This window comes from Carassius gibelio, chromosome B6 (assembly GCF_023724105.1).
Source record: "Carassius gibelio isolate Cgi1373 ecotype wild population from Czech Republic chromosome B6, carGib1.2-hapl.c, whole genome shotgun sequence".
Lineage (NCBI taxonomy): Eukaryota > Metazoa > Chordata > Actinopteri > Cypriniformes > Cyprinidae > Carassius > Carassius gibelio.
In genome coordinates this window covers 11,780,669-11,801,699 of record NC_068401.1, presented here as the reverse complement: position 1 = coordinate 11,801,699, position 21,031 = coordinate 11,780,669, and the positions used below count along the sequence as shown (strand labels likewise).

General features: G+C 39.9%; 1 protein-coding gene across 7 annotated transcripts in view; it reads right to left on the bottom strand.

The window, feature by feature from the left end:
- Positions 1-569: 569 nt before the first annotated feature.
- Positions 570-21,031, bottom strand: part of LOC127960229 (microtubule-associated serine/threonine-protein kinase 2) — a 146,002-nt gene continuing 125,540 nt past the window's right edge. For all 7 annotated transcript variants that reach the window (XM_052559847.1, XM_052559849.1, XM_052559845.1 and 4 more), the window contains 21 exons: positions 18,581-18,656; positions 17,851-18,060; positions 15,400-15,501; positions 13,640-13,772; positions 13,251-13,321; positions 13,013-13,128; positions 12,651-12,859; positions 12,407-12,545; positions 10,503-10,635; positions 10,243-10,408; positions 9,803-9,904; positions 9,483-9,605; positions 9,237-9,346; positions 8,945-9,099; positions 8,527-8,819; positions 8,127-8,336; positions 7,626-7,852; positions 6,541-6,663; positions 6,323-6,459; positions 6,012-6,196; positions 570-5,851 (listed from right to left, as the gene is read on the bottom strand). In XM_052559847.1, the coding sequence (XP_052415807.1) occupies positions 3,891-5,851; positions 6,012-6,196; positions 6,323-6,459; positions 6,541-6,663; positions 7,626-7,852; positions 8,127-8,336; positions 8,527-8,819; positions 8,945-9,099; positions 9,237-9,346; positions 9,483-9,605; positions 9,803-9,904; positions 10,243-10,408; positions 10,503-10,635; positions 12,407-12,545; positions 12,651-12,859; positions 13,013-13,128; positions 13,251-13,321; positions 13,640-13,772; positions 15,400-15,501; positions 17,851-18,060; positions 18,581-18,656 (4,981 nt within the window). In that variant the 3' untranslated portion in view covers positions 570-3,890. The remainder of the gene's footprint in view (positions 5,852-6,011; positions 6,197-6,322; positions 6,460-6,540; positions 6,664-7,625; positions 7,853-8,126; positions 8,337-8,526; positions 8,820-8,944; positions 9,100-9,236; positions 9,347-9,482; positions 9,606-9,802; positions 9,905-10,242; positions 10,409-10,502; positions 10,636-12,406; positions 12,546-12,650; positions 12,860-13,012; positions 13,129-13,250; positions 13,322-13,639; positions 13,773-15,399; positions 15,502-17,850; positions 18,061-18,580; positions 18,657-21,031) is intronic.

The following is a 21,031-nucleotide window of genomic DNA, read 5'->3' as shown; positions in this document are numbered from 1 at the left end:
GAATTCCCTGAAACAAGCTTGTGACAGGTGAGCAAATAGCAAAATAACTGTCCATAAGGGATCTATTTGACATGCCTTAAATAAGGTGAAATGAGCCGATAGTGAATTTTTCAATGCTCTTCTTTATTTAAAACTGGCTTCCCATGCAACATTGAACAGATTTAACTGCATCATGGAAAAACTTTCACTTTTTTTTTTTTTTACTAAAGAAGATCCAAGTGAAGCATTTAATAGATCTTTAGAGACCAACTACTTTTACATCTGCACTCCAAGTTCAAGAATTTACTTTTCTATTTTTATTGTTTTACAGTTTCACTTCTGCAGAGAAGTTTTACACTTTTGATATTCAGTGTTGTAGTGCCGTTTGTCCAAGCAATGGAAGACAGGCATGTTTTAAACTGGCTTAAAAAAAGTTGTTTTTGCATTGTTTTGCACTGGCAGTTGTTATTCCATTACAGATGAAAAAAATTCTGTTGGATGCAACACTATTATTCATTTGCTGTTAGCAACATCTGTTTGGTAGATCCAACTTACTGATTTGCATTAATAAATACAAGACGCATGCCGAGTTACTTTAAAAAAGAAATCTTTATTATTCATAAGGTAGGATTAACAACAAACATGCGTCTTACCACAACAGAAAAATGTAAGATATTGCACTGGTTTAACTCTTAGCAGATTTTTCTTTTTCTTTTCACTCGTGTCTGTACAACCACATAGTCTCCTTTAGTCTTGGACAAAGCATGACTGACACACGGACAGTGCCCTAAATCCATGACACCAGTTTCACCATTGACTCCCATGTTAGTGCCAGGTCTTAAAATACACACAGTATAGTCATTGTCCCATTCCATCTGTGTCACGTCTAAGGCAGTGGCCATTGCACACCAAATAACTTCAATTATGTTTATATTAAAGACACTCAGAACACCAGACCTAAAAATATTTACATAAAAGTAAACCATCTCATCTGTGCTGCCATTTGGGTCAAACACCAACACACACAGACATTAGGAGGGCAGTGGTTGGACATAAGAGCCTATATGCGTGTTTATGGTAGGCAGATGTAAGTAGTGCATGTATGTGTGCTCCAAAGTTTTTTTTTTTTTTTTTTTTTTAGATCATAAAGAGCCAAGCTATACCACAGGTGAGAGGTGGCGGCTAAATTTGCTCTAGACGGTGTGTGAGATTACATTTCACTAGTGCGTGCATGGTGGCATGTGGCTGCGGGACATTGATGGATGACCACCGCAGGCTTTCTGAAACCAGACTTCACCTCAACAAATAGCCCAACCATCATCAACATCCCCATCACGTACACGAGAAAGCAGTTAGCGTTCACTTTTACAGCCCAAGGCAGCTCACGAAAAGGGAGCAGAGATGAATTTAACATTTACATACTGTTTTCCATTTTTGTCAAGAGCACAACGGGTAGAATGTGAAGCAGGTCTTCAGAGACTATGTGTAAAAAATTAGTGAAAAACTAAATACTAGGCTAATCGAGTGAATGCAACGGTTTCTTGACACAATGTCTTTACACCCTGTAAAATCTCAAATGCAATGCAGCCAGAAAGGAAATCACTAGTGGTCTGCCATCATCTAAGCTACAAAATGTGCCTGAGCATTCACACTACACGTATGACACATTATTTAGACATGATGCACTAGAGTGTGCTGTTTACAAATGATCTCTCAAAACACATGTAAACATTTAAGGGCAGTTTCTATAAGCCCTCCCAATTTAAGTTTGGGTTTGAGAATGATAACTTTGGAGTGGGATTCAGTTGTAGGTCAAAACTTTTGGACATAATGGTTAAGCGTTGTTCTTAACTGTATATTTACGCCTTGACCACTAGTGCGTAGGATCGATGAAAGTTCTCTAGACCCAACAGGTCAAACACTCTAACAAACCCGACTGCCCACAGATGCATTTCCAACTTCATCCAAATGCCATTCTCGCCACAAGTGCATTTTTCACTGATCATGGTGCCCAGGTTAATTAAGTTTTTCAGGAATTAAGCTTCAGGCTGCAGTGCGATCAACAGCTCCATTCCTTAAAGAAGCATAAGTGTGCAAGACATCCATTCACATTTTATATGGACAAAACATGAATAAGGTTATAGAGTAACTGTACATACTATCATCATGTGACTCAATCACAATCAGTTATAAAGACCAACTAAAAACACTTTTTTGACACCTTTCTATGTGGTCAAGGTCAAAAGGAGGGCAGGAGTATGTTGGAAAGAGCCTTTTAGGATTGACTTGTTCTTAGCAACTAGACATTTTACTAGGAGCAAGTGTTGAACATTAAGAAAAAAGATGTGGGAAACAATGTAAACATAATACAGACAACTAACTGATTTTGATTATAAATGTAAAAGGTGGTTAAAAAATTAAAGTTCCACAGGTTAACCTTTAAATACATTAAAGTGTTAACATTATGTCAAGGTAACTTGAAAACGTACCACAGTCTCACTTACTGGTCAAACCCCTCAAGACCCCAACTGGGATCTAACTGGATACTGTATTTATTGGTTTTCATATTATTGACACACAAAATAAAAAAAGGGTTTGTGCAAATACATCTTTGCCTGGTATATGACAAAGGGCTGAATCAGACAGAGCTGATATGGCAAAGATAGGACACCAGTCAAAAACACACTCCCACTGTCTAGGGCATAAAACGAACAAATAACAGACTTTTTAAATATGCATTATATAAGAACCCACACAAACAAACACTCAAACATGCTTCTGTACACAGACGCACACACACACACCAGAGGCAAGTCTGCTGAAATAGAAAAACAAAAAAGCAAACAAATATACAGAGACAACTGCTAATTGGTCCAGATTTTAAAATGAGATAAAATAAAACACGCAAGCTGATGAACAAAAAATAAAATGGTCCGCTTGAAATTCTGAACAAAGGCGAAACCAAACAAAATCTACACATAATGATGTGCAAGTTACAAGTAATGTCTTGAGCTAAAATGTAGCTTGCCAACATTACGGAGATCTGAATGATGGCCAAAGATCACATGATTTATTATACAAAGTCATTCCAAATAATTTCTAAAACGTTTATTTCTTATTAGAAACATTGAGTAACTTGTACAGAGGTCATTAATGTAATTAATGGCCATCATTCTCCCCCATTATACATCCAAAATTTAGTTACCATATACAGTACAACATTAGTGATAACTGCCAAAGGGAAAATCTCAGGTTGAATTTTTCATAGACATACATCTCATAGGTGTCCGATAAAATTAAAAGCTGACACAAGTGCAAGTGAGAAAGACAGAAAACGCAGACTGGTTTTTCTTTACTGTTTGATCCTACAAGTGTGATGAAATCAACTTTGTTTGTTTGTGAACATTGCTCAGGATACGCTACTCTTATTGCTGCAATATGTCTTCCTTCAAAGATGAACAGGCAGAAAGAAATACAAATGAAATGCTGAGGTTTTGTTTTAAGGCACCACTATAACTACTATAAGAGAAGATTCTTTAAGTAATATAAAGATAATATGAAGAGGTAATATACTGTAAGTGGACACGGTTTCTGTCTCTCAAGGCCCAGACCCAAGCAATTTTCCAGGTTTTCTAACTGCTAAGAAAAATCCTCAAAAACGAAGGAACAAGAAAATCTAACAATTATGAAGCCTCAGTTATTAAGTAAATGGCAGAGCAAAGAACATTCTGAAATTAAGCTGTTGAGATAATCTGTAAACACATCCATCTCTTCCCTCAGTCTCATCTTTCCAGTCATTTCACAGGGATATTGAAATTAAACAGGACAACTGCTTTGTGTTACAATGTGTATTTGTCTGTCATAGGCAAGTTAAATGAAAGCTGGAGAAAATGGGTCTTTCTGCAAGACTGCTACGTTGTCTTGTTGGATTTGTCTCGTGAAGTAGTGGAACTAGGCTTTGATTGGGCCTGAGATTGTGCTTCAGACCTAGGCCTTGGTGCGGTGCCACTTCTCGGAGTCCCTGGTCTATCCTGATGTTCTTCTCCAGCTTGGGAGTTTGGAGGAGTTGGCTTTTTGGAAGTCCCTGGGACCTCTAAAGATCTCTGTGAAGTTGAGACGTGCTCAGATTTAGATGATGTTTGTTTAGAGGGAGATTCAGTCAGCAGTGAAGACTGGGAGCCGGAAGCAGCAGATGGGCTCAAGTGGACAGGAGAATCAGAACGCTCCAGACCACATTCTTTTATCTTTGGGTGGGTGGGATCTGTCTGGGGATGCTGGTCCTTTGTCCGCTCTGACGCCTCTTTAGTACCTGGGATGTTGAGTTTGACAGGGCCAAGCACACTCTTAGCCACAGTGGCCAGTTGAGACACGACTTTGTCCATTCCACTCTCAGAGGGAGTGGATGGAGAGGATGCAGCAGCGGCAGCTGCAGCCTGTCTGCGATTGTCAGCCTCCTTCATTTCCTTGGTGATGCCTCCAGTTGGTGTGGTAGAAACAGGGATATCCCTGGTCATTCCAGAAGTTGTGCTAGACTCTATTTTACCACTGGTCTTGGACCTGGGCTCAGAAGATTTGGGGGTTCTCCGGGGATCCAGTGGAGGTATGGCAGGTTTGACAAATGGGTCTTTGCTAACAGAGGTAAAGGCACTACCATGGGTGCAAAAGGTGCTGGATAGAGGGCTGGGTTGAGACGGAGAAGGCCTTACACTGAACTGAGAGTCCTGTGCCTTTGACTCTTTCTTTTTTGACTCTTCAGCTAGTGTTGAACTGGAGCCTTGGGCCACAATACAGGTTGTAGGATTCTGTTCTGGGGGCTTGGCTGTACCTTGCATTGACAGTGAGGCTGAAGTTTGTGTCTGAGATTGAGTGGTACTTTGGCTTTGTATCTGCAGTCCTATGCTGGGCTGAGGTAAGCCTGGGGGTGCAACCGTTGAGGGCAACAGTCCCAGTGTTGGTGGAGCTGCTGGTCCCATCCTGATGGTATGGGGAGAGGCCATTACAGTAGTAGGCCTCAAGACATGGCTTGGAGGAACATAGCTTGTCCTACGTCCATCTTGGCTATCTTCCGACCCTTCATCTGTCTCATCCTCTGAGGAGTCAACCTCATGGATGGCATCCTGTTTTTGAAGAGACTCTCGACGCTCAGCACGATCCTGGCGTATGGCAGACAGCTTGTCTTTCAGTTTACTCTTCCCAGGAACAAGTCCCAGACTTCCAGTTCCAGACTCAGGACCTTCTTGCCTGCCCAGTTTACGAACTGAACCTTTCTGCAGGCTGCCCTTTTCTGCGGGAGACACTCTTCCTCCCATTAGAGTCTCACTGGCTGACTCCTGCAGGCTCTGTAGACTGGGGTCTCGCTGCAGCATCTCTTTTTTAAAATCTGAATGTGAGGTATCAAGACTGTGTTTGCGGCTGGCACCAACTGGCAGCTTTTTATCAGCAGCAGAGGAAGGAGAAGGAGATGAGGAGGAAGAAGAAAGAGAGGATGCAAGCTTCTCAGCTGATTGGACACGCTTGAGCAGAGGAGAGCGAGGAGGGTCTGCACTCTTTGGGCGGGATATCTGTCTTACTAATGGAGGTGAAGAGTGGAGTTTGACAGGGAAAGACTGGCCTATTGAAGAAGTGATGAGTGAGTGGCTAGACAGGGGTGAAGGAGATCGCTGTGGGGAGGTGCTCTGAGGGGTGGGCGATGGTGTACGAGCCAGAGGGGATAATGGGATATTGCCTGCAGACTTCCGACGGGGTGAGCGATACTGGCGCTGTAGTTTGGGAGCCAGACCATGCAAGGAGCTTGGTCTTATCTGACCAGAACTGGCAGGAGAGTTTGGCACACTGGAGCTAGGTGAGCTACTTTGGGATGAGTTCCCACCAACTGCATTAGAGAAAGAGAAAGTTTATGATTATGATTTGATAATGGGGAACTAATTACAATATTGTATGTAGATGACAATGTTAAATGAAATGAGAACATGATTTGACATGACATTACATGCATCAAAATCATATTGGCATTAGTTTGTATGGAGCTTCACCTGAGTGGGCAGAGTCAGGTGTGGAACGACAGCCCTGTGTGGGTGAACGAGGGGACATGTGCGTGGGAGACCCTGGGACACTTTCACCTGATGAGACTGAGCGGTTCAGAGAGGACAGGCTACGACTGGTGTGGAGAAGGGTCGCCTGCTTGGTGATCTTCCGAAACAGGGAGTTCCTCTTCTTACTGTAGTGGATATACAAGTATATAAAAACCATAAATGGGACAGCAAATGTAAGTCTGAGGAACTAAAATGGGAAGAACTTTGTGTGATTTAAGTTTTTGGATTTGATGATAAACGTTAGACTTCACCTGTCTTGTCCTTCTCTGGTTTTGGTTCTTTTGTTGCGCCGGGCCATTTTGGATTTGTGGCTGGTTTTGCGTGCAGGGCCAACTTTAATTGATGTATTCTCAAAGGACGTTGCAGAAATGGACACCTTACTGCCGCTCTGCAAAATAAAAAGTAATTAATCTGAAAATCTATCATTTCTAAAGCAATGATGCTCATCAGATTAGGGCTGCCAATTTACCTTGAGAATGAGCTCTACAACTTCTGTATGCACAAGTCCATGGACAGGCTCTCCATTAACATGCGTGATGAGATCTCCCTCTCTCAGTCCAGCCTCATGAGCAGGTCCCCCAGTTTCTACGTGCTGCAAAGCCACGTTAGAGCACTCAAAACTAGGATTGGGTATCATTTTTTTTTTTTTTTTACAATACTGGTGCCAAATTTATACTTTTTAAATAGTACCAGTGCCTGAACCGATACTTTATAAAAAAAAAAAAAGAAAATGGATTGGCCATTATTGAGCGCTATAAACACATTTAATATACGTTTCATTCATAGTAGATGCGAGAGGGCCCCCTTGCACAGAAACTCCACATGTGCATCACAGAAGGAATAGAACTCAGTAAATCCCTAATATGTACAAAGGCATTGCTATCGCTGTAACTGAGTAAATAGAAGATATAAATATTTTGAATGACAAATCAAAGACAATATACACTTAACTGCGACAATGTAGTTAATTTGTCTTATTTAAGTCATCTTTGGCATTTTCATCATAATTAAGTATATTTATAATCCATTGCTAATCAACATAGACTTTTTACCATATGCTTTTTTCAGTACTGTGAATATTTTCTGCCTCATTCTGTGACAAGAAGCATCACATCAGATCACAAAAGGAAGCAGTTGTGGAGTAAAAATGTTATAGTGTTCTCTTTTGTTGGACAACAGGTTTAGAAACAATTCTCACTGCAAGTCATTACAAGGGAAGTTTAGCTTTAAGCATTTTAATTTAAGAATGTTTAGCTTAGCTAGCTAACGGTATCTACCTGCTGCCATTAAAGCAAGTATAATTGTTGCGTTCATGTGCTCCTTGGATGCTCTCATTTGCCGAGTTGTGCTTTTAAGTCAGGATGTGAAAACAACATAGACACTTGCGTTATATTTCAATCGATCGCTCAAGTTTTTAAGTGGCACCGAAATGAGGTACTGAACTCTGCGTTCTGATTCGTTTCTAGTACATACTGGTTACATATTCGTTTCGGTACCCAAATTGATGCAGTCTAACTGCATCATATGAAGAATAACAGAATCTGCCATACTCACCCAGACCATATGGTGCACAGTATATATGTCTGTGTCTCCCATGTAAACCCTGATGGCACGCAGGGTGAAACCATATTTCTTGCCTGCTCGGTGGATGACTATGGCAGGTTTGACACTAGAGACAGCTGGGGACAGGTCTCGGCTGGGTGAGGAGTCACGTGATGAAGGGTTGGACGAGAGAGAGTGAGGGGACATGGGACTGGCCAGAGGAGAGGCACCGTGGTGATCTGAAAGAAAAAAGAAATAATGCTACAGTTAAAGTGTGACAGTCCATCACATACATGTTTAGATAGAGATAGAGACAGCCAATCCAAACAAATGACTAGTAAGACATGGTCCATATTGGTCATGGTACAATATTTATATCAACAAATCATAAGGATAGCAGAAGAATTAGGATTGTTAACCTATCGACATATGTCATCCTGTTGTTTAGGAACCAACAAAAGAAAAATTTTTGCATGGCAAAACCAAAATGATCATTGTGACTATTGACTTTACCAGCAGGGATCATAAGTGAGAGGGTAGTCGCTGAAGCGGACTTGATAACTTTGTTAAGTGGACGTGATGTGTGTTTCTCTGTATCTCCTGAAAGCAGTCTGTGACGAGCTCTACGAGCTGCCAAATCACTGATGGCTTTAGGAGTAGAGTTTTCAGATCCTTCAGCACTGTAGCGAGAAGCTCGATCCAACACGTCACCAGAACTACCAGCTGAAATCACACAAAAAATTAGCAGAGATACTACTACAGAAAATAGCAAACTATCAGAATGGCCCAATATAGTGTAATTTAAAATAATAAATCGACACTCACAATTAATCTCATTAAGTCTAGGGCCTGTCTTAAAAATATTTGTAACAATTTTCCACTAAAGTTAGAACAGATACAATTCAAGACTAACGTGTGACTGTGGACTGGCTGATCTGGCTGGAAGTGGAGCCTGGTGTTGTTGGCGATTCATCCAGCCTGAGTTCTCTCTCCACAGGGAGCTCTGGTATGGCCTGAGGCAGATCTTCCCCACGAGGGCCCCTCACGGGGGTCTTCCTGCCCCCCACACCACCATCCTCTTCGCTGGAAATGGCAAATCGAGGCATTTCGATGATGGCCGAGCAGCAGCGTCGACGTACGGTCAGAGGCGGGCTGGAGTCGCTCTCGGTGTGAGATGACTCAGAAACAGAGAGTCGCTTCCTTAGGCTACAAAAGCCCAAATGTCCAGTTCATTACACCATGTTGAACAAAAAGTGAATGTATTTTTCAAAGATACATGACTAAGAAATCTATTATTTGTTCATCAGAATCATTTCAGGTTATTCACTCACATCTCAGGTGAGCCCACCAGCCAGCTCCGGTCTCGAGACTTCAGGCCACTGAGACTATCGATACGCTCTCCTCCCTCTTCACTAAGACTGCGCTTAGTGGGAGGAGGGGTGCGCTTCTCTTCATGCAAGGAAAGACGCTCCATACTACTATATACCTGAAAAAGGCAGGCCGACAGGTAGAGATGAAGAGGAGAAGACTGATTAAGTTAGGAAGGCAAACAGAAACAGAAGAAAAAGCAATACTACAGTACATTTGCTGTTGTTAAGAGTGTTAGCATGTGTTACTTCATACCTTGCTGAATCGTGGTGAACAGGAGGAAAACTGACGGATCTCCAAATGGTCATCATCATTTGTGTCATCCTCTTCCTCTGAGTCTACGTGATGATACCGATCTGAGCGTGCTAGAGGGTTGAAGAAAGAAATTTCAAATAGGGTTTTAGAAAATATAGGCCCATGTGGTGTGCATCTGTATTACAGGTAGAGAATAGAGTGTCTTGTTATCAATTTCTCTACAGTCTCTGCAGCCTGAATACATACTGTCAAAGTAGCTAGTGTCATCCTCTGACTCCAGCTGAGGAATAAACTCTGCCTTCTGCCTCAGGAGACTGTTCCAGTCCAGATCAGTAAAGAAACGGTGCTGTTTCACCTCAAACGCACTCCCTGTGAGACAGGGAGAGAGAACATCTCTTCAAATATTTCTCAAAAACAGAGATATAGGATAGCATTTAAGTCTTCTTTCTGTTCAGGTTTATTCATGCACTATTAATCTCAGCAGACCAGTCAAGTCACTCTTTTAAGACATAACCAGAGGAAGTCAAAGTCTGTGTAAGTAAGTTTGAGTTTGTGTGCTAGAGGACCTGTTCCCAGACGCTCCAGAGGGTTTTGCCGCAGTAGTTTGGAGATGAGATCTTGAGCATCCGGAGGCAAAGCTTCATCACCTTCTGGCCAGATTATCTCATCTATTGAACCACACATACCGAATCATATTTTTGAAAGTCCCCTCATCAACAGAATTAGGTTCACAGAGTTTTTTTTTTAAATATCAGAGTATTTTGATATCTTAGATTACACAAGAACAGTCCTAATTTAGGAGTGTATTAAGTTTTCCAAAATTAATTAAAGACTGGCAAAGCAGATTACACTGTTTAGAAAAGTGAGAGTATAATAATGATAAATTAATTCATATACCTACAAGTCAAAAGTTTGGGCACTTATGTTTGTATAGTGTATACATCAAGATGAAATTTTTAAGGAAATAATATTTTTATCACAAAATAGTATTTTTTTTAACACTAACCACTGATGACTTGTCCAAACAGTTCCTCAGGTGTATCCCCAAAAAAGGGAGCACATCCCACGAGAAACTCATACAAGATGACTCCCATGGCCCACCAGTCCACTGGCTTTCCATAGCCCTGCCTCAGAATGACCTCAGGCGCTATGTATTCAGGAGTACCACACACCTGTTGGAGAGAGAAAGAAAGAGATTTGAGATTTACACAGCTTCCTTTTAATAAATCAATAATTAACAATGAAAGAGGCAAATAGTCTCTGTACCTGCTTGTCCAGAAATTCTCGGGCGTCTTTTTCAATGTGGCCCTCATATAGATTGGTTGTTAAGCTCATTAAACCAATCTTGGACAGGCCGAAATCTGTCAGTTTGATGTGTCCCATTGAAGTAATCAGGAGACTGTTGAAAAACCCATTCTTTATTCAGACATCAGTGAATATGAAAAGGCCATCTATTTATCTAAAAAGGTGTCTAAACCAGCTTTTTTTTCCAACTTTTTTTCTGCCGCGGCACAGGCACACCACTAAGCATAAGCATCATCAGAGTTGGTATTTTGGCTTTATGTATGATCAGACACTTGCACCTAATTTCAGAAAATCATACTTAAATGGATTTAACAAAGTTTTTAACAACCAAATAATGGAGATCTGTGTTTTTTCATCATTAGAATGGCCACATCTGAAGCAGTTAATTGATCGCATTACGTTTTCATCAGTTTGTAGGTTATAAAGTTTATTGTAGCTATATGGGTGCTCTGTTTCAGCTGTTGTTTAATACATTTGAACAAAATATCATGATATAAATAATGAACCACTATGCACAGGATATTTAAAACACAGAAAATATATTGGCTACAACTGGACAGCAAACGCTACAACTCTTCTCTGCTCTTTAACCCCCCTCTGGAAACCAAAAGTCGCATGGGTTGTAGTGGTGGGGTGTCTCAATATTGTAAATATTTCTGATTTAAACTGTGAAGGCGAGCCAGTAAATATCATACAAGCAACATGTAACATTTGTGTAAGACCTAACCCTATGCCGGTGAACGACTTTCACCATGAAAGTGAAAGTAAAAACTAACAGTGCTTTCGTCATTTGACGACGCACAAATTAACGGCGCACATTCTCTCAGAGACGATGAGAGACGAATCCCCTACTTAATATGCAATGTATAACTGTTTTAATTTATATCATTAATGTTTCTCTTGTAGCCCGTACATAGTGAAAACAATGAGAAGAAACGTATTTCGTGTTGACAAGGTTGTTTTTGAAAGTGTTACCAATTTTATTTAAGCTTTAGACTTATAATTCATTGTAGGCTATAACAGACCTGTTTTAAAAGACATTTTAAAACATTTTCAATGAAGACTAACCTAAGCTAATAGCATAATCTTTTATCATCTTCCCAGTGTGTCAGTCATGCGGTGATGCGCTAGGAAATTATTGCAGAGCAAATTAATTGTAATATTCATTTAATAATAAAAGTAACCTAGTAATAATAGCCAAAATGTAACAAGCCTACATTCATTGGAAATTCAAATATACTCTTAATGACAATATTTAATCTCTTGCTATCATCAACACATGATTTTCCTTTTTTCAACACAACCCCTCCTGTTATTTAGGGCCCCCACCCCCCCGCAGGGTGTGCCCTATGTTCCTATCCCCTATGCAACCATTTTCCATTTCATTGTGAAGTAGTAGTTGTCAGTCTGTGAGCTGTGTCATGGCACTTCATTCTGAATGAAGGTGGGGTGGAGTTATGAGGTTTGACTGACAATCTGATGATCCAATGGCGTTAAGAAGTTTAGTCACAAGCTCTTTTGAATGCTTTTCATTGGTTAAATATTTGAAAACCCCACAAACAGACATAACGATGACCAATAGCACTGATTTTAAATAATAATAATGAAATATAATAGAGATAAAAAAGTTTCTGATAATTTTCCACGGCAAACCGGACGACCTGTCATGGCACACTTAGTGCGCCGAGGTAAAAAAAGGGGTTGGGAAACACTGGTTTTAATCAAAGACAAGTGATCTGTTGCAGCCTAACAAGCATGTTTTATATTCGTATAAAGTAAAATGGAATTTAAAGGATAAATAAAGCCCCATAAATCGACGACAATGTCAACTACAGACACTGTGGTTTGGGGTTCCATGTACTTACTTGTCAGGTTTAAGGTCTCTGTGCACGATGCCGTAATTATGAAGGTATTCCAGTGCTAGAACAGTCTCAGCAAAGTACATGCGTGCCATGTCCACAGGCAGAGCCCCAATGTGCTTCAGCAAAGTGGCACAGTCCCCACCTTCAGACACACAAATAAACACTTTCAACTTCAGCATTACTGTGTTGTATCCTACACTGTAATCCTCCATGAACACAGTCACCCTCCAAAAAGAGTGTTTCTTACCCTCCACATACTCCATAACCATACAAAGATGCCTCCTTGTCTCAAAAGAGCAGAACATGCTGACAACAAAAGGGTTCTCTGCAAATGTCAGGATGTCTCTTTCCACAAAGGCCTGCTGGATCTGGTTTCGCAGGATCAGGTTCTGCTTGTTGATCTTCTTCATGGCAAACCTCTGACGGGTCTCCTTATGCCTCACCAGAAACACAGCCCTGAGTGGAGAGAGGCATGTATTACTATTGAGCTTGAAACATCCTTCTCTATGACTCTATGATTATTGGTGGAGAGCCAATTAGATAATTTCAAATTTTAAAGGTCTTAGGTTTTTTATTCATTGCTGCAGTAGTGAAATCCTAATGTCTTACCCATAGGCTCCATTACTAATGAGTTTAATGGTCTCAAAGTCTTCCTCACGTGGAGTTTTAGTTTTGGGTTGAGGCTGAGGCTGAGGCTGGAGTGGTTGTACGGTGGCTCCTCGACTCTGCACATAAACACAAGCACTTGGTCTTAGTGGAATGTTATTATATACAATCAATAGAGTCATTTAAGACTTCAAACCTGTTAAAGACTCAATTCTATTGAAGACTCAATTCTATTACTCACATCTGTGGAATCTGTCTCTGTCTCTGGCGTTTCAGGGTTACCGCTGTCATAGCTGCTCAGCTGGGCCATTTCTAGAGAGCGAGAGTGAAAAAATTTAAAGAAAGCAAACAGATGTCATTGAAAAACAACATGAATGTCATTGTGGTTCCTGATTTATTACAACAAACCTAATAACAGAGTTGCTTCATACAATCCCAAAAAGCTTCTGGACACTTATGCCACACCTAAAAATGTATCAATGTATTAGATAACAAAATATCAAAACAAATATCATTTGTTTCTGCAGATGCCACATGGTCTGATTTTTATTTATTTTTGCATCTCATCCAATTTTTAAGTGTAGCCTAGTGTTCAAATGCTTTTGAGGCCATTGTAAGTAGCGTTCTTACCCTCAAGGGGGTCCCTGGTGAGGCCCAGCTGGCTGATGATGTATCGAGGGATGTCAGACTTGATGCACTGACCTTCTTTAGCATGACCCTCAGCAGCCTCTAACAGGTGGTAAAACTCTTCTGGATCAAACTCCTACAACACATAGGGTGAATTAGGGAGTATTTTAGGTTCATGATATGAATATTAAAATCTGACATCAACTCAGTCCCCAATCATTTAATTTATTAAGGTATTGGAATTTTTTTTTTTGGTACACTTCTGATGCTGTCTGGAATAGATAGGTTTCAGCACATGGAATTTTTGGAATATCATGGAATTTAAAAAGGTATATTCCAGACATCGAAAGTGATGGATTTATTTATTTATTATAAATAAAAAAATAAAATTGTGTGTGTGTGTGTGTGTGTGTGGGGGTGGGGGGGGGGGGGTGGGGGGTTGATATAAGGGATTTTTTTGTTTTCCAATTTCCATTTATCATAATGTATTTTGTGTGTGTGTGTGTTTTTTTTCATGCGTTTTGCCTATTGTTAAGGCTATTTTCAGCGCCATTTTATTCCCTAACCATTTATCAACTGTCAATCACTTAAGTCAAATGCAGTCACAAGGCTGTACCTTTTAACAAAGGTAAACATGCCAGGAAAAATATCAATTTCAAGAGCTTTTCTTGCAAAATGACCAATTCAAAAGCTGACAGAAAAGCAATAGTAAAGTTTGTAAAACTACCGTATTTTTCGGACTATAAGTCGCACCTGAGTATAAGTCACAGGACCAGCCAAACTATGAAAAAAAAATGCGACTTATAGTCCGGAAAATACGGTACTATCAAACAAAGAAATATGGGAGAAGGAGAACAACAGCTACCTTTTTTCTGTTCATTACAAGTCATGGAAATTCAGCTTTTTAGTCAGGGAAAGTCAGGGAATTTGACTCTGAATGGGACTTTGATTTGGCTAAGAGTGGGAACCCTGAATAGATCAAACATCAAATATTTCAGAACTAAATTGTCAAATTATGATAAACGTATTACTTGTTTCTTGAATCCTGATTCCAGACAAATATTTATAATCATTATAATCATAGGACTTTTTGTAACAGGCTAAAAGGTCCTCTTATTTAGGGTCATTCACACAAATAGTTAAAATAATTCTACATATACAGTATTTTTTACAAAATATAATTGAAGAATATGAATAAAATAAGAACCAAACAAACGGCCCAGCAAGGGCCATTATTACTGTCCTTAATTTAATGAACACTTCAGAATATTTTTCATGTGCTTATTGAGGCAGGTTTGAGTCCAGGTGCCACACTGAGGTATTTGGGATGCATTGTGCACACATGAAGCAGAATAGTTTAACAGCTCATTGCTCTCTCAGCTGCTGGTCCTCTATCAGTGCTGAGCTGTACTGTATGTTGTCATACTACTGAATGCACCAGATTACTCAAAATACACATGTGGCCACAGACACGGAGCCCTGCTGCTTCTTGTGGTAGCCAGCTTTTGTGTTTACATGTTTTTCCATAATGTCTGGCTTGATTTAATTTTTTTTTAACAATGCAGCAAATCTGACAAATCACTATGTATTTTGAAGCTTTACAATGTGGCCTTGATTTAAAATGCACATTCCTCAAGGCAAATCTAGCATTTTAATTATACGGTGCTTAGCATGTGCTTCATTAACTATGGTACGGCAGTTTGCTCTGAAGCCTCGGAACAAATAATGTCCAGATTAGACTCCTTTAAATTATCAGTGCTTACCAAACACTCCAGCAGACGGGCGGGTCGGGCGATGATAATCATCAGCTTTTTAACCAGCTGGGTGACAAATGTCACCTCCCCACTTTCTGAACGCTCATGAGCCTGGCAACAAACAGAAAAAAAAAAAAAAAGATTTGAAATAGCATACCAACATACTAATCACAGTATTCAGTGTGTACTTTTATGAAATGAACACTTTAATAATCTACATTTGTCAAAATGAGCAATACATATAAGATACATATTATAGCACACTGGGTGGAATATTATATACTACAATGTAATGCTTTTAACTTGACCTTCCGCTTTCCCAGTGACGAATGAGTCGGAAGCAATATCAGTGGAGATTTCTGACACTCAAAGCACTACAACAAGAGATAATTGAATGAGGTGTACAAAGAGAGTACATAAAAAGGAAGAGTGTAAAGCAGCAGAAAGGAGAGAGTTCATCAATAGAATAGAGAAGAGCCGTTCAGGGCTGATGGTTAAACAGCCGGCTGACAGTAATAGAGCCATCTCTGACAGACAGGACTGCCACCTCAGGGGATGTCTAATCAGCTTCTGAATTATTTATACAGGTAATGAAACTGCACACACTGAGTATAATAAAAGGTCTCTGCACTGAGTAAATACACTATAGACAGACAGAAGTAACAGCAGTGAGAGATACAGGATGAGGGAGGGATATGGTTTTATCTTACCTTAAACTAGATCAAATGAGATACTCTAAACTAAGTTATATATATATATATATATATATATATATATATATATATATATATATATATATATATATATATATATATATAGGGTCAATAGAGGATTCTCAGGAGTCCCCTAGGGCCAAACCTCATGGTGCCAGCCAGGTCACTTAAGTGACCCGGCCTTGAGATTGGCTCCTGGTGTTTTTAATGATGCAACCATGGGAGACTGAACGATACAGACTGGTCATTTAAAAAGGTAAAACTAGTCTGACCTTAAGACAAATGTCCAGTTTAATAAATAAAGCCTATTAACAAGAACAAAGACCTTATAGAAAGAAACCAAAAGAAAAAAAAAAAGATGAATGGAACTGTTACTATAACATAGTACTATACGAAATAGAAATGCATGATATACCTGTACCATATCAGTTATAAGCCAGTAATAATGATTTTGTGTTAATTTATTGATATTGCTCAGTATTAAATACATATTGCCAATAATTTAATTGTGCATATTTTCTAATATAAAATAGTCTAGAACTTTAAAAATTAGTAGATCATTAATAACTAAATTCTGTGTTTTATGTATAGACATATACTATATTTGAAATCTTTCTACAATTCACAATTTAAAGTAAACAAGAAGGTATCAGGCATAAAAATATTCTAGTCACAGTCAATGATTTGAGTGTTAAATTGTCCTATCACTGGTGTGTCCACTATTCTACAACATAAAACAGCAGCTATCAGACTATGACCTTGACTCAATGCAACTCTTCAAAGTAAAAACAATCAGGAACTCAACTGTTAGATCCACATGGTTTCTGACCGCGCTCTGCTCCCAGCGCTCTAAAATCTGCTGAAGAACCTCCTCTTCCTCCAGCCGCCTCTGCCACGAAACGCAGGACATCCTCTCAGCGAGCGAGGAAGGGTTAAATGGAGAAGTCGGGAATGCTTTTCTGAGCGCACCTGCTGAAGATGCGGTTTATACCGCGATCCCCGTCTGGCCCACCTGTCACCATCGGCTCCCAAACTAAATCAGCCAATTAGCACGGGCTGGATGATGTCATCCCTACTCGCCTGAATGCCAAGTACGGCTGCGGTGATGCCACGGCGACTGCATGAGATCATGATGTGCACATTTTCGATTCTGGTAGGCAACAGCTACGGGATGGTTATGGACAACCAACAGAAAGAGGGGAAAACCCGACCTGATCCCTCCCTTCCATTCTCACTCCCTCCCATTCTCTCTCTCCCGCCCCGCTCCATCCTCTTGGGTGCCTGGGATACACATTCGTCACCAGTGGTGGTTACTGGAGTGTGAAATTAAAATCAGGAAGGTGCTGCAACCCCCCCCACAACAAACACACACTCTGGCACATTCCTACACACACATGATTTGTGGATTTGGAATGGGACCTCTGGGAGTCATAACACAGCCCCTATGGCAATGTAACTGAGCTAATCAAGACATCAGCGACCTGTATCCTGACTAATGCAGATGTGACAGGTGACCACAGACCCAACAGATGAAAGAACAATCGTCAGGGTACCCAATTCACAAGAGATAGAGTTGTTTATGACAGCCCAGCTGTCCAGAGACGACCTCTGCCCTGATGTGATGACATCACCACTTTGGCAGACATGGATTTATGTTTAGGGATCCACAAGAAAGACCTTACATGACAAGGAGTCAATACCCTTGCTGACAACTTCTTACATACTCTCCACATCTTTGCATACTCACGTCTTGGTGTAGTTTCTCAAGGTTTTCCTGTAGTTCGTAGAAGTAGCGTGAGGTGATGAGACCCTCACGGGATTTGTCCAGGCAGTCCCGAGCCAATTCTATGACCTGGTGGTGGATGAAGCTCAGGACGCCGTCAGCTAAAGGCATGACTTTGTCAGGAGCTGAGGAGGATATGAAATCAGCCAGCCTTTCCTCCATCTGAGCAGTAGCCTGTGGGACAGAAGGGTCCTGGTAAGGGCTTGGTTGAAACAAAGGCCAAGCCATGGAGAAAACAGAGATATCCAGCCACCCACAATTTGTTACTTCACATTTTTCCATAAACACTTTATTGTTAGTTTGATTTATTTATTTGTTATTCTGGCATCAAAACAAAATACTTCAGTTTATAAAGACCACTCATCCACTTTCAGAAAAAAAATCACCAAATGTGTTTAAAAATGAAAGAAAATGAATAAATTTTTTTAAATTATGCTTATAGAAAAGAAAGACAGTGATTTATTTATTTCTATTTGTTTATTGTCTGTATACGCTGATGCTAATGCTGTTTTTATTTTATTTTTTTATTAATGTTAAACATTATTTATTTTGTAATATTTCTGTTAAGTAATATGTATATTAAATATTTAATATTTATATTAATTAATTAATATGACTTTTCTTTTCTCTTTCTCTGAAAATAAGACCATCCAATATCCTTCTGATGTGCAAGTTCATCAGTTTTAGACCTCACCTTAGGGAAACGCTCCTTGTAGACATGGTTCATCATGACGATCTCATGGTCAAATGAAATGGGCGAGCGTCCAGGGCTGAAGAAGAAAATACAGAAACAAAAATGAGTGGAGAAATAACAAAAATAAGGGACTTATATGTCTTTCTTTTTTTAAACTAATCATATTTTCAACATTAAAGTCGTCCCTCTGCCTTCTTGCAGATGTTGTTTGGTGGCCTATACCTGTAATCTAACGTGGATGATAGACTGGAGCACCTGAATTTTCTGACATATCCAACTTCATTCATGTCAAAGTAACATCTTCAATCAGAGACGCTCCACGGGGAATACTAAGAGACACAGCTTGTGTAGATAAGCGAGTTTGTGTGCGTTTCAGTCAGGGACACAGATTACAGATGCAGCTGGGACCGCATGAGTCACTCCTGTTAGTAAAGGTAAGCTGGTCATGTGACCTCGAGGATGAGGTAATGCTATAAGCCATCAATCGAAGGGCTTGTGCTCCATATTAGACCTCCTGACTCAATGAAAACATACTAACCATAGCACATCTGATCAACCTCCAGGGTGCTGTTGAGAAATGTGCCAACACACACTTACACACTAAATTGGCTCATCTACAGGCATGTCAGTAACAATAAGCGACGGGGAGAAATATTCTAGTCAAATCTTCAACTTTCTTGAGAGTCATTTCAATCAAAAATTACGATCCGACCATGGCTGCGGTAAAGGTTAACTCTGACAGAGATTGATTCGCAGCCGAAGGGAGCTGCATTAACAATCACACTGAGAATATTTCTCCTGCTGAGTGAGGTAGAGAGAAAAGACAAGGAAAAAAAAATGAAAAAAATAAACTGCCTTAGAGCAATCCTCTACTTTTATTAAATAAGGAATTTAGTGTGTGCAAAAAATCAATGTGAACCTCCTGCGGCACAATAACATTCTGCATTCAGACAGATGATAATTAGTGAATGTAATTATTTTTCTCTGATGGACGCAGAAATGTCCTTGCAGCAGCAAAAAGCATCATATTTTTTAAGAAATGACCTTGTAAAAAGATTCTCATTATAATTTGAAGCAAGTAGATGTTCTGTTCAGGGTCATACCAGAAATAACAGAGGAAAGGACAGCTATTCATTTGTGATCTGTAAGGGACAAAACAATAAAGACTGTTCACTTATTTAAAAAAAAAGTATAAAAAGATAAATAGAAGAATAAAAGAAGAGGAATATATATGAACACATTCCCAACTATAAGATTGAAACTGACATAGCCTACCTACACTTAGATCATAATGTTAAAATATAATAAGGGCATAAAGTCTGCAATCTCCAAAGCACCCAAAACATCATAGTGTTGAGAGTGTTGAGTGTTGAGATGGATACTATCACATGGAACAAAAGGCAAACAAAGGAAGGGACTGCCAGAGAGAGAGAAGCGGAAGATAGTGTGTAAATGTGTCACAGTTGAGCACAGAAATGACCTCTAAATCCCTCCGAGGAGCTGGAAACCAGGGAAATCAGCTAGTTAATTGGCCGTGACAGAGTGGTCTGCACTAACACAAACACACACAACTGGATGACATCACCAACAAAGCCACATACACCATCGTAGTCATTTAATATTACGTGAAAGTGTAATCAAAATTAACAGTAATTTTAAGAAGAAAAAAGCCAGTAGGAATGTATTCTGTCGCTGAGGTATTTATTAAAATAATATTCTAATCTCCAGCTACTGCTACAAAATCACTTGACATATGGATGATGGATGGTGACCACTGTATGTTGAGCTCATTACTCCTCGAGTGTGTGTTTGAGTGAGTTAAATGATGTAAAGAGTAAGAATGATGGAGAACCGTGTATGACCACAGCATGAAAAAGCGTCCCTGTCAATTCTCTCTGCACGTCTGCTGTCCGGGGCATGAAATTAGCATAATACTGCTCCATTTCCTCATCTCTAATTAACCAGTTCTTGCTTTGCCTGCAAATCCCCTCTACCTCCCCCTCCATCCAGTCATTTCATCCTTCTCTCCCTTCTTTCAACAGTAGAAATGGATAATCCTGGGAAAGCTGTAATCTGTAAGATGTGGCAACAGCAAACCTCTCTACCTCATATCATCTCATCCAATATTTATGAATATAATTCCGGAGTTCTGAACCCCCTGCTGAGTGTGTCTAGATACTAAAAGAGGCAAGGCCAGTGATTCCTGAATAAGTCATCTTAACTGAGAAAGAGCCAGAGGGGAAAGAAAGTGGAAGAGAGATGTGTTTACAGATAAGAAGCTCATGAAGGAGGTCTCTTTTAGAGCATTGAGGAAGAAATGATGATTTAGTCTGTCAAGTCCTGGGCAGAAGAGTGAGGGACTGCTAGAGTAATCATACTACTCCTATTCAGAGAAAGAGAGTGGCTAAGAAGAATCCAGGTCACACATAAGAATCAAAAGAAAAAATATAT